At 38.0% G+C, this 13109-nt stretch overlaps 1 protein-coding gene across 1 annotated transcript; it reads right to left on the bottom strand.

Moving 5' to 3' along the window:
- Positions 1 to 308: 308 nt before the first annotated feature.
- On the bottom strand, positions 309 to 11755 carry LOC140150074 (medium-chain acyl-CoA ligase ACSF2, mitochondrial-like). Its single transcript, XM_072172076.1, has 7 exons — positions 11576 to 11755; positions 9807 to 9935; positions 9279 to 9332; positions 8810 to 8922; positions 6332 to 6376; positions 5866 to 5983; positions 309 to 458 (listed from the first exon to the last, which is right to left on the bottom strand). Exons 1-7 carry the CDS (start codon positions 11753 to 11755, stop codon positions 309 to 311), a joined length of 789 nt encoding a protein of 262 aa, XP_072028177.1.
- Positions 11756 to 13109: the final 1354 nt, after the last annotated feature.

Genomic DNA, 13109 nt, shown 5'->3' on the forward strand with positions numbered 1-13109 from the left:
CCAAAGGAATTAATAAAGGAATAAAGGTCATCATTCATAGTCTTCACTACGAAATTATTGTTTCACATCCCTGGATATTTTCTTTATGCACAATGCATAATACGTGGGATTGACATTTCCCGATCAGGTAATGTTTTACTAGATTTGGGCCATTTCCTAATCAGAAAATTTGCCCGGACTGATTGTAGTCGCTGCAAACATTACTGGCAGTATCACTCCAGTCTGTGCACCTCCGCCACCAAACGACATAATCGAAGCTTATCTTGACTTCTGAAATTTATTGATAAATTAATATTTTTAAGTATAAATTACTTTTCATCCTGAATAGCACTTGCCAGTATTTGGGCATCAAATGTAGGTCCTGGAATAATAGTAGTTGCTGTGTATATTATTGGTATAAATACTCCATCTTGCGCGGTCACGCCTCCAAAGGACATTGTCAAAGCAAATCTTGATATCTGAAATGATTAAATTACGTTATGAATAAAAGTACCTCGGTGCTACACGTTTGCAACACCTAAGTCGCAGTGCATATTTAGTTTTTTATTCATCTACTTGTAGTCTTTTTCGGCAGATCACTTCTTTGGCATTTGACAAAAGGAATAATGACCAATATCGACCAAATCTGAAAAGATCCTTTTCAAATTCATTAATAGATTAATCGACTCTCTTGATCTCTTTGATTAGACAGGGAATTGTGTTTGATCCTATGTATCAACACCATAGCAACCTGTGCCAATCAGTCAACTGGCACATCCGCAACCTGACCAGAATCCGCCACGGTCGACTTGTGCCAATCTAGGCCGATCATTGACCACTGTAATGACACGTCTCCAAAAATAAACGAAATAGTGTGCTGGTCTTGTTTACTTGAACCCAAAAGCCACTCATGTCATTCCACTTATCAATGATATCCATAGGTTGGGAATCATTGAATGTGTCAAGTTCTAAACACGCTTGCATGTCGCTATATGGATTCTGATTGTCTTGAGGTGAAGAAACCTGGTCCTGCACATCGTCATCATCCCTATATCTTCGTGTTAAAAATTGCCGTGATAGTACAGCGAATCCTCTCGTTTTTTAACAGCTACGCATCGCGATTTTTTTCGAGATAGGCCGAGCGACTCAGGCTAAGCATACCATGACTATCGTATGAGATACCACAGCGTTTCTATATTCTACACATTATTACGATTTGTGCATGCTCTAGTACCCCCGTATAATGTTTCTATTACAAGAAAAAAATTTGTATTCAGGTAAAACCAGGGTTTTGTTTCCAGTACACTCACTCGAAAAGCAGTACACTAATTAGCGGGGCCTTGCAGCTTGCTGTGGATATCTTTTACTGCATTTTTAACGTAACAAATTTGAAATCCAAAGTAAAAATTGAGATATATTTAATTTTGAGAATGACAATTATACTTTAAGGAACGTCTCCCTGGGCGCGTCTCGCCCATTCAGTTAAGTTCCAGGTGCACGTCCTATAACACAATGCATATGAAAACTTTCTTTATCTGTGTCAATAATAGTAGGGATGCCCACTGTCCATACAGTTTCCACTAGAACGATTTTTCATTTACTGTGTGCGTGCACTCACACACGTATTGTCTATGGAGAAACTGATCGATACAAGAAATCCCAGGCCTGTTAAATGGCGTACATACTTGTTTTTGATCCAAATGTAGGCCTATATCAGGGTGTTTCAAGATATTCCTGATTCCACCGGAAAACATTAACCAAACTTTTTCCTGATTGGTCAGTAAATAGAGAGGACCTTCCTCCATGCAGAGATCAACTTTTTAATGAAAAATTTAATGAGATGAGAACTACAACAGGTTGAAGTGACACCATTCCGTGCATCAGGTGTTCAAACGCAATTATTTCCGAATTTGGAGTGAATCAGACAAGCAAACTTACATAGTCATAAAATGTAACTATTTTTGAAAAGAAGACAAAATGTACAGGATGTTAAGAAATTTAAGAATGTTTAAGCCTACCGCGGCCCATCTCAAATCATGCACTTCTCACTACCATGTCCATTTCATATGCTATCCATCATGGCTTCCATGCACACACAGTGTATTGCTCAATGTATTAAAGATAACCTTTGAGTTGGAGCAAATTTCTCAAAATTGGTAGTGATTAATATTACCAAACTTATGCCATGATGAAATATAATAATTTTTGAAGATAAAATGTGCTGACCGTAAAAGATTGAACAATGTTTAAGACTACCGCCATTCATTTGAAATAATGCACGTATTGTTCATCTCCTCTATGGAGATATTTTCCATGGCGGCCATCTATGATCATGCTTGCGGTTTCACCAAACAAACCATGGGTTTTGAGGTCTTATATTTTTTGTTGTATGTCAACAAAATCGATTAAATTTTCAGGATGATCTTATTTTCATGTTGTTATAAGCAAATATAATGTTCCAGATAACGCTAGTTAATAAATACATTAAGAAAAAGTACCTTAAAATTGCACTTTCTGTTAGTAATCCTTTTTGGACTTTAACTTTTTAACATGTTCTAGCAGCCCTATATAAAACCGTAACACTCAAAAGGCCATATCTCTGGAATGAAACGTCCGATTAAGATTATTTAAACGCCAAAATGTTTCTTTCATCAATTCCCAGCCAATAAGTTAGGTCTGAATCAATTTAAAAGTACTTCAATTTTTAGTGGACATGCCTAATAATAGAATATTGATTTCAACGTAGTATTGAGCTGTATAAAAAAATATTTATAATACAGGGTGTTGACACTGTGTCCTGCTGATGATTCCGTTACCACCCGTTCATGTCACAGTCTGGATGTCTTGATTCCACAGACACAAAAATGTTCTGGGGACAGGGCTGTGGAATACACATTCGGCGCGCTTCAAGTGGCGAGTGTTTTAAGTCACTTTTAAAAGACTCACTTACTTTCCTAATTTTCTTTTGTTGTTTATTCGAATTGGCTTGTATTGTACTGTATTTTGTGTGTATGTTTTGTGTACTCTGCGCTTCGAATCCTCCAACAAAGGCGCATTAGTCGTGTATTTATTTATTTATTTATTTATTTATTTATTTATTCATACCTAAAAACAAATCTTGTAAACAAGACATGTATTCTTTTTACGTACCCATGGAGTTTTGTTTTCTTCAGCATCTATACAATACAAATCGTACAAATCGGGAAAGAAATTGAGTAATCGGTGTCCGTGAGTTACTCCTTTGGGAAATCCGGTCGAACCCTGCAAAGATCATATTATTCATTTTGTTAAAACTGACTGCCAGTACCATACATAGGAAGCATACTGCAGTTACTGTCCGTTTTCCTATACACAATACACAGTGCTCTCACCATTGACGCGTGACCTCTACAAATGATGTATGTTGGAAGAATGGACACTTGCCTCGTTAACATCACTGTGTGAAAAATAACCAGCCAATATTTAATTTATTCTCCAAACTTCTAGCAAATATGTTTCTCTAACATGACCTAAAATTACAGCTAGGTTAGATGTTCAGAAATGGTCGCACTTTTGTAAAATATGAGTGAGGGCAAAGCATAGCTAGCTCATAGCTAGCCAACTCCCCGTGTTAATTGAATGGAGATTTGACCGAAAATATTGAGCTATATTGGTAACGGACCGCTCCGCTCTGAAGGATGCCACAAAAAAACGGTACAAGCTACATTTAAACTATTCTAAATAGGTTCTAGAAAATATAGTTTTGTAAGATGTCCTAAATTTTTAGCTAATTTAGATGTTTGGAGAGGGTCGCATTTTTGTGTTTTAGGAAGGATATGTAAACGACAGATAACACCAAAAATATGAAGAAATTATTTCCAAACCGTGTTAAGTCAACAATCATTATGTTGCTCATTTTGAAGAATGCTGGTTAACAAAAAGCAGGTCATTGTCTCATTTCGTGAACAAAGGTACACATACCATTGTTTCCTTTCGTTTCCTTTATAATCGGTTACCCAACTGAAGCTATAATACCAGCTTTATTGCGATGTCGCACATGTAAAACAGACACTTGTGCACAACCAGAGAAGATCTGATTTAATCAGTTGAGCTGCTTCAATGAGTGTTATCTTGGTTTAATAGCTTTTAATGGGGTTTAAGTCCTGCAAAGGTCGAGATGAATTCTACTGTAGACATGACTGCATCATGGCTTCATTACCTGTGCCTTCCGTGTTCGGTTTGACGAGTGTTCAAAAGACCATTTCCCTGTTATCCTATCGATGCACCATTAAGAAAGGGTCCGCCGGCATTACTCTCATGTCTAGTCCCCCGGGTCTATTCCATCCAAATGCATATTAAGACGAGGAATACACAGTAGATTGGGTGCTGATTTGGGGTACCCCCCCCCCCACACACACACACCCCCACCCTACATACACACCCCCACTCAGTCACTTCATTAGGCACTGGAAACGATCAAATTCGGTGCTGAAATTAGCAACAGTTCTAGTTACACCTTCATTACTGGTGTTAAACTTAGGTATGAAATTTAATTTTCACAGGCTTCAACTTGCCCCATGAGCTTTTTGGGGTCAACGTTTTTGTTTTTAAAGCAACATAATTCGCTAATGAAAGATATTTCCCAACTTTCATAATAAGGATATATGTGACCGTCCACGGCGAATGAGCCGTAAATTCCTCCCCGGTCAATTTTGTTTTATTTCGTGTTTAAAAATAAACATCATAAACTTAAAAATGGTATATCATTTGACTTCAAACGATATCCAGAAGCGGGGTTATGGTTTGTTAAACTTTGCTCCTTCAACAAAATTATAGCTTTTTACGTTTTTACACGTGTCTCTTTTTCCACATTGTTGGCAATAAATATCAAACAGTCATAATTGGCGGTCATTTCAAATCATCCCCAAGTCAACGAGGTTTAAGAAAGTTCTCTCATTGTTAATTGTTGGTTATGCATACCTGTACAAAATACAATGCCTGGTAACTCACCACTTGAACAGGATTTAGCAATATAAGCAAACAAAGACCAGAGCTATTAAAAGTTCTATAGCCATCTAAGGTAGACGCTTATTATCCACTTCAACAATTGGATTATTGATTAGATTTTGACTATCGAAATGAGACGGATGTCGGGCCAGCTTAAGTTACCGATGAATATGACCTTCGTACATATTTTACACCGTAACTCAGAATACAATTTAGGGAATTTACGGCTCATTTGTGCTGCCGGGTCACATATGTCATAGTTTTGTCAGAATTTCGGTTTTGATTGCACCATTTGTCAATTGTTACTACCAATTTTGTCAATATCAACTCGCGAATGTACCCATGGATGGATTATTTTGCAAGCCACATTAGAAATAACGACAATTTCTGCTGGTTATATCAGAAATGAAGTACTGGGTTGCACATTTTGGCAGTCGTAGGTGACAAAAGGTGAAATGAAAACGGATATTCTGACAAAACTACAATATATAGATCCACACGATGTACCTTATGGAAGTGGAAAATTTTTCTTCAACGAACTATATTAGATTGAAACGCTTAAATGTTAATTCAAAAAAAGCTCAGGGGCGAGTTGAAGTTAACACTAAAAGACACAATTTCATGCCTGTAATTTTAACACTAGGATTTTTTTAAATGTATATCCAAGCACTAGGTTTTTATCCAACATTACTGAAAAAAAAATTAAAAAATATTGTTCTTACTTGCCCGAGAAAATTAATTTCAAAGCAACAAGGTGTATTTCTGAATTGTGCTGATTTTAACATGTATCGATTTTGCGCGACTATATTATGCATAACGAAAGAGGATGGACAGTGGCGTTCTGAGTGTTTATACTTTCAGAGTAATGTTAATATTAATATTTATTTAATATTTTCTTACCGATGTAAAAAATACTGCCAAAGGATCGTCAAAATCAACCAACTCGCAAGCTTTGAGGAAATCACTCTCGTCTACTGCTTTCCCTAATTCCATAAACTCTACTAAGGAATACGCACCGCTTTAAGAAAAATACAATAAAAATGCCAACATTACCAAAAAAATTTTTAAACTTTTGATTCTAGCGCACTTGCGTTGCATTAATAGTTGTAAGGTATCAATATGCTAATTGTACACGCTGCTTTTTCTGACATATGTTGATTTCAACATGTATCGGTCGACTTTTTGCACGACTATGCAAAACGAAACATTACCAACAAATTTTAATTCATTTTTATTTTATTGATTCTTATGTTGCATTAATAGTTTTAAAACTTAAAACGTTTGAGGCTTTATTGTACACACTACTTTGTCTGACATGTACCATCTATTGAAACACTATTATTAGGCGCGAGAGGACACTTCTCACCTGCATTTCTTTCCTGCATTTATGACGTATCTCAAACTTGGTGTGCTGGAACAAGTATAACAAACGAAATAGAATAAAATCAAATAGAAATAGATAGACTAAGGATGTGCGGCAGATACAATAAATCAATAAATCAATCAATCAATCAATCAATCAATCAATAAATAGATAAATAAATAAATAAATAAATAAATAAATAAATAAATAAATAAATAAATAAATAAATAAATGCATTTACATAGCGTTTTAGATCCGTACTAATTAAACAGATATCAATTGAATTGGGGATTATAAAAACTGCCAAAGAGGCACGAACTGGATGTCAACGACCGCACATACACCTAGCTCTCCTTCTCCCTCCGTAGTAAATTCGCGGAGGGGGTTCTACCTGGTTGAATGTTATACGCTATACAAGTGACGTAATAATCGAATTAACTACCATAGCATTAGACGAATAAAAATTTGACTATATCGCCCTGTACTACTACGTTCACGCGGTACTATGCATTGAACCATATCATGCTGATCACTCGCACCTATAAGATTAGTATCTTTGCTTTGAAACGGTCGGTATTGTATTCAATCTATGAATGCAGACATACATAAATGATGAGTGCAACCTGCTTGCAGTGCAGGGGGATATAGTCAAAATTGTATTCATCTATTGCTATGGTAGTTAATCCGATTTATTACGTCACTGCACCAGCGAATAACCTTCAACCAGGGTGAACCCCCTGCGGGAATTTACTACGGAGGGGGGGAGAGGGAGAGGTCACTATAGGCGAATCCAATTTCACGCATTCCTACCCCTCAATGATGGCCATAGCTGGGTCCCCCACTCTTAGGTCTATTCCACCTAAAATGTGAAATGATGTGGCCTTCGCGGGGATATTAAACTGCATTCCATCACCCGTGCTACACGTAGACAAAAGAATGATGGCAGATTACAACACAATACAATTCAACATCAATTTTTAAGCGGATTTAATCCACCCAATTGGGCAACAACAACAACAGTTTTGTGCAGACGGGACCCAGTAATGGCCGACTGAATTCTGACCATCACTTGGCTCGTTGGATTCGTCTATACATTTACTGAATATGTATGTGCGGTCGTTGACATCCAGTTCGTACCTCTTTGGCAGTTCTTATACGCTGGCGAAGTTACGTAATTAATTAACAACCATAGCAATAGGTCAAAACAATTTTGAACATATCGCGCTGCACTACAAGCAGGTTCAACTAATCACCTGTTTATGTCTGCAAAGACTGCAATCATAGATTGAATACAATACTGGTCTTTTCAAAGATACTAATCTTACAGGTGCAAGTGATCAGTATGATATGATTCAATGCAGAGGTACCGCAAGAAGGTATCAGTGTAGACTACCCCGTAGTCCACTTGCCCATTGTGCATACTCTGGATATTGTATTTAAGCTTAAAACTCTGATTTAATTAATGTGTGCACAATTGATAGATTGTGATCTTTTCAGTCACCCTACTCCCTCTGTTTGTTAGCTTCTCAAGTGGACTACTGACATTGGATTGCGGTTTTCATGCTTAACACGGCTGTCTATGAGCTTCTATGGATGAGATTGTCGGAAATCTGGCCTACTAAAATTGGCCATGATGTAATGCATCTTTAAATGGATCTGGCTTGTGATTGGTCGCCCAGATCTCGTTATGGTTTAAATCCTCCGGGTACCTGTCATTACCATTAATAACTACATGGTACACAAGTATCGCCTTTGTGTTGTGTAATTGCATGAACGCGTCAGTAAGTGCATGAGCGCGTCTTGTATTTGCTTGCGGTTAAATTTGATTGATAAACAAGTATGATTGACAGTGTGAGTGTTAGGGACTTTGCCCGTTCAAAATCCCGTTTAAAATTGAAAGTCCATAGTCGCTTTTTATCCTGGAATTTCGCGATTAATAAACTGGCAGATTCAGAATTGTTCAGTATTGAAGTGCCAATACAATTATGACATTATGTTATGTTGCATTCAATAATATAAGCCTACGTACACTTTACTTTTATTGTCACTAATATAATTATAAACTTTTTAATAACAATTTTATACTAGTATTTTGATGTAATAAATATCAGTATAATTTCGAGTTCAACTAAATGCTTTCATCATGATTAACATGCTTTTATTTATCAAAAAGCGACTATGGCATAGTCTAGTATCAGTGCAGCGCGGTATATTCAAAAATTGTTTTGACCTATTGCTATGGTAGTTAATCCGATTATTACGTAATTTCGCCAGCGTATAATCCCCAATTCAATTATAATTGTAATCCGATTATCACTATGTCAACTGGATCACGCTTTTGAGTTATGCACCACGATCGAAATGATCGCAACACATGGCATGTACTGCCAATTCCAAAAGGTGCGTGATCCAGTTACCACGGAGTTATGTAACACTTCGCTGGCGAATAAGGCTACGAATCCTAAACTATACGGATCCTACCCTTGACAATTCAGGTTCTCAGCAGAATTTACAGCTAACTCCGGAATGACTTGACAGGCTTTGTCACACAGATCAGCAGGTGATCGCATCAGTACGATAACTTTGATTCCGAGCTGAAATGTTGATGTATAAAGATTAGATCGATGCAGAAAACGATTATATGGCGACCACAACGAAGACGACGAAAAACACGAAACACGACAACAATATTAATTTTGACATCAGCAACGTGTTGTTGTTATTGTTGTTGCTGCTGTTGTTGTTGTTGTTGTTGATGTTGTTGTTGTTGGTGGTGGTGGTGGTGGTGGTCGTGGTGGTGGTAGTGGTGATGATGATGATGATGATGATGATGATGATGATGATGATGATGATGATGATGATGATGATGATGATGATGATGATGATGATGATGATGATGATGATGACGATAGGGTAAAAGACAATTATGCAATAACAATGACTGCATTACCTCTTTTATTGTGTTTTCCTGAATGCTCAACGGGAAGTCCATCCTCATGTGAACCTATAAAAATAAACAAATATTTAAACGGAATATTAATAGTCGTGATTAAAATTTCACGTTTTCAATCAAAGGAATAAAATGTAAATACCCACGCCACGCACTCACCACACGTACACCTAATGTGATTTTTTTATTACTTCCGTGGTCCGAGTACTCGCTGGTGAATTCCGATCGCGTAAAGGTGACAAGGTCGTCTACTACGCGCCGCGCCGATCAGCCATACAGCGTGATTGTTTCTGTGTGTACGCTCGTCTACGCTTAGCGCACAGCTCGGACCACTGAAGTAATAAAAAAATAACTTTACAGCTTGCACCCCAGAAAAAAGAACATGCGCTCCCAGGTCCACCCACTCTCAAGCACCCCCGCATGCGGGGTACACACCCACACATCCACTTTACATACACCCGCCACACACCCACAGAGATACACACTCACCACCTCCACAAACTCCCCCCACTCCCACTCTCTACCTACCGTAATGACACCGATTTGAAATGATGCCAGATATGCCAGTAGCCACTCATAATGGTTGCCTCCCCAAATTCCCAGCGTATCTCCTTTCTTCAAACCCAACTTCAGCAAACCTCGGGCAAACTGGTGGCTCTGCATGTCATGAAATAAAATCATTTGTTTGACATCATATACTGATATAGAGGAAAGGCAGTACTGCGCCGTTTTTAAGGTGCGTTTATTATGTGTTGCGATCAAGCAAAATCAGAGTCGGAATTCGGCATTCCTAGTTTTGAGATATGGGGCAAATAATGAGTGCAGGGGTGGAAAATCAAAATTGACTTTTTTGCAAACATTCTTCTTTCATGAAATTCCAAACTCACGCACGGCTGTTTGATGTATATGACAAAGCAAAATCAGAGTCGGAATTCGGCATTCCTAGTTTTGAGATATGGGGCAAATAATGAGTGCAGGGGTGGAAAATCAAAATTGACTTTTTTGCAAACATTCTTCTTTCATGAAATTCCAAACTCACGGGGAAATGTTTAAAAAACTGACTTTTGACCCCATCCAACTTCGATAATTGTCACAAATCGTGAAATTGTTCCAAAACAGGCATGTGATTAGGGAATTCCCAGAATGGAGGAAACTTGCGAAGCGGAACGAGCGTAGCGAGTGAAGCTCTCGCCCCTCACGGCCGGGGGTCCAGGGGCCCGCTTAAGGGCCCCTAGTGGGGTCCAGTGGCGAAGCCCCGGCGGTGTCGAGGGGCGGAGCCCCCGAAGCCAGAGGGCTTCTACACTGTAAAAACCCTATTGAGGCCCTCTCAGGAGAGCAATTTTACAGGAAACAAAAGACACATAAATGAAGACAAAATGTTTAATTTGAATAAAAAAATACCACTTTTTAGTACAAATACTTAACCTCACTTATTACTTATTACAGAGGGTTTCTACAATCTACGAAAAAATTCCTTGGAACGCTTGGTACACTCTGTCGAAATCCCTTGCAGAATTTCATATGATCATGGAAATGACGTATATTTTGCCTGGAAATAAGCATGACATCTACAACAATGATTTACCCTTCCCCTCTCCCCATCAATCAATGTTGGAACACATTTTGTTGACCCAAATTTTTTTTAGCCAGGACGGCGCTCAGAAATCTAAAAAGTTGGGGGAGGGGAGGGCGGGAGGGGGGAGGGGGGGTAGGAGTCAAAATTTTTTCAACTAAATTTTTAACTAGTAACTACTATACCATTAACAGTAAGTCTATTACGTTACAACAACACAATTTTGTAACACATTAATCTTTTATATTGCTCTCACAATTTGCCAACAATCAGACATACCTTTGACTACATTTGCCGACAGTCACATGGTTTTGCCGACAGCAGTCAAATTTTGCCGACAAAATTGTGTATTGGGTGGGTGTCACACACCCCATATCCCCCCCCCCCCTCTAGCGACGGCCCTGACATTGTTGTAACTTTGTAACAAAAGGTCATATTGACAAGGGGTTTTCACTAATGTGGTGCTTTGAATAGGTTAAAAATGAAACTGTAAGAATCCCCCCCCCCAAAAAAACCCCGAAAATATATGACAGTTTTCAATATAGCCGCCCATCACAGGTGGGTGCCTGACGAGAATGGGCCCCTTAGTATATTGAAAATTTGTGTCAAATCAGGGGTGTTTGGGGGTGTACCCCTGAGAAATTGACAAAATGTTCCCAAAATGAGCGCTAAACTTAAATTGGTGACACTTTGTACACTAGTTTGTAAATACGTGGTTACTGACCTCGTTTTGCATTTGCTTGTATGTTTTCCTTTCCTTATCAGCGTAGAATACATACATCTCTTTATCTGGGTTATTGTTGGCTCTTTCATTAAATAACTGGCCAGCGGTTTTGTCCAAACACGGCTGCTCATTAGGAACATGGATGTAACTCGACGTTAGCTTAGGCGAAATTTGAGTCATATTGCTTCTGGATATAAGATAATTAAATCAATCAATCAACTGATTAATCAACCAACCAATAATCAATCAAACAGTCGTTCGATAAATCGATCTATCAATCAATTTACCAATCAATCGATCGATCCATCAATCAGTAAATCAATCAATCAATCAATCGAGCCACCGAAAGTTGAATGATTGATCAAATGACCAATCAAGCAATCAATCGACTAATTTTAATTAAAATAAAGGTAACAATTAAACAATTAAACAATTAAACAATTAAACAATTAAACAATTAAACAATCAAACAATCAATTAACAAAAATTAATACTCAAACTATCAGCATCAATTATTTGATGAATGTTCTCAGTCATCCAGCTGTAGTAACATGAAATTTGCAATTGAATCAAACTACTGGACCAAATTTCATATCAGTATCAATATCAATTGAAAAATCAATCTTACCTTTTTGGAGTCGTATAGAAACTGATGTACAACCATTTTTACATGTTTAAGCGCACTTTGCCAAATTCGTTGAATGAAGCGACGTGCTTTTTGTTTTGTTTATTGTATATTTTGTGTCTTATCCATTCAATTGCAAGAAAAACAACGAGTTTGGATTCAAAACCTACCTGTTAGCTTTTTGTAACCTACGATGGTCGTTGTTCGTATAATAATTAACGTTCTACTCATGGTAATGAAATCAAGACATATAAACGTGACCCGTTCCCACAAAGCCCTGATCATGTTGGCAGATCTCCTATTGAGATTTAAAGTCTGTGTTATAATTATCTGTCCATCTAGGCTAGGCAAAAAAAAATTGGGAGGGCAAATGGGGGGGGGGGGCAAGCAATTTTGGTAGGCAGAAAGGGAGGGCAAAAGATATTTGGCTAGTCAAAAGGGGTAAACAATTTTTGCACACGGGGTTCCTTTTAAATGAAATGCTTCGGAAAACAATAGAAAACATTCTTATAGGCAAAGTTTCCTGCAGGCGTATGTATGCTCGTTACGTTGGCATTAAATGAAGGTTTGCAAATTGGGTTCCCAAGATTTTGGCATGTACACAAGGGGCGATGATTTTTGACAAGCTGAAAGGGGGGGCGAGCAATTTTTGTCCAGCCGGGGGGGGCAAAGGTTTTTAGCAAGCCGATTTTGGCAGGTCATTTTTAAATTTGCCTACCCCAGATTGCACAACCTCTTAAAAGGTTTTCTTGCATCTGCAGACTGGTCTCTTGCACTCCAATCTGATTACCCAGAAGAAGCTTGCAGCAACATCAGTACTATTATCAGTGATGCAATGGAGATTTTCATACCGCCAAAGCTTGTTTTCAAGAAGACTGGCAAAAACCATTGACAAAAATCAATTCATTT

Source organism: Amphiura filiformis, chromosome 4 (assembly GCF_039555335.1).
Source record: "Amphiura filiformis chromosome 4, Afil_fr2py, whole genome shotgun sequence".
NCBI lineage: Eukaryota > Metazoa > Echinodermata > Ophiuroidea > Amphilepidida > Amphiuridae > Amphiura > Amphiura filiformis.

What these genes read in the sequence shown, in the direction of transcription:
- LOC140150074 (XM_072172076.1), bottom strand. Translation starts at nt 11,755, where the DNA reads ATGACTCAAATTTCGCCTAAGCTAACGTCGAGTTACATCCATGTTCCT. An exon ending in TTCAAATCGGTGTCATTACG is followed by an intron (nt 9,333 to 9,806) that starts GTAGGTAGAGAG and finishes TTATTTTTATAG; the next exon opens with GTTCACATGAGGATGGACTT. An exon ending in AGGAAAACACAATAAAAGAG is followed by an intron (nt 8,923 to 9,278) that starts GTAATGCAGTCA and finishes TCAACATTTCAG; the next exon opens with CTCGGAATCAAAGTTATCGT.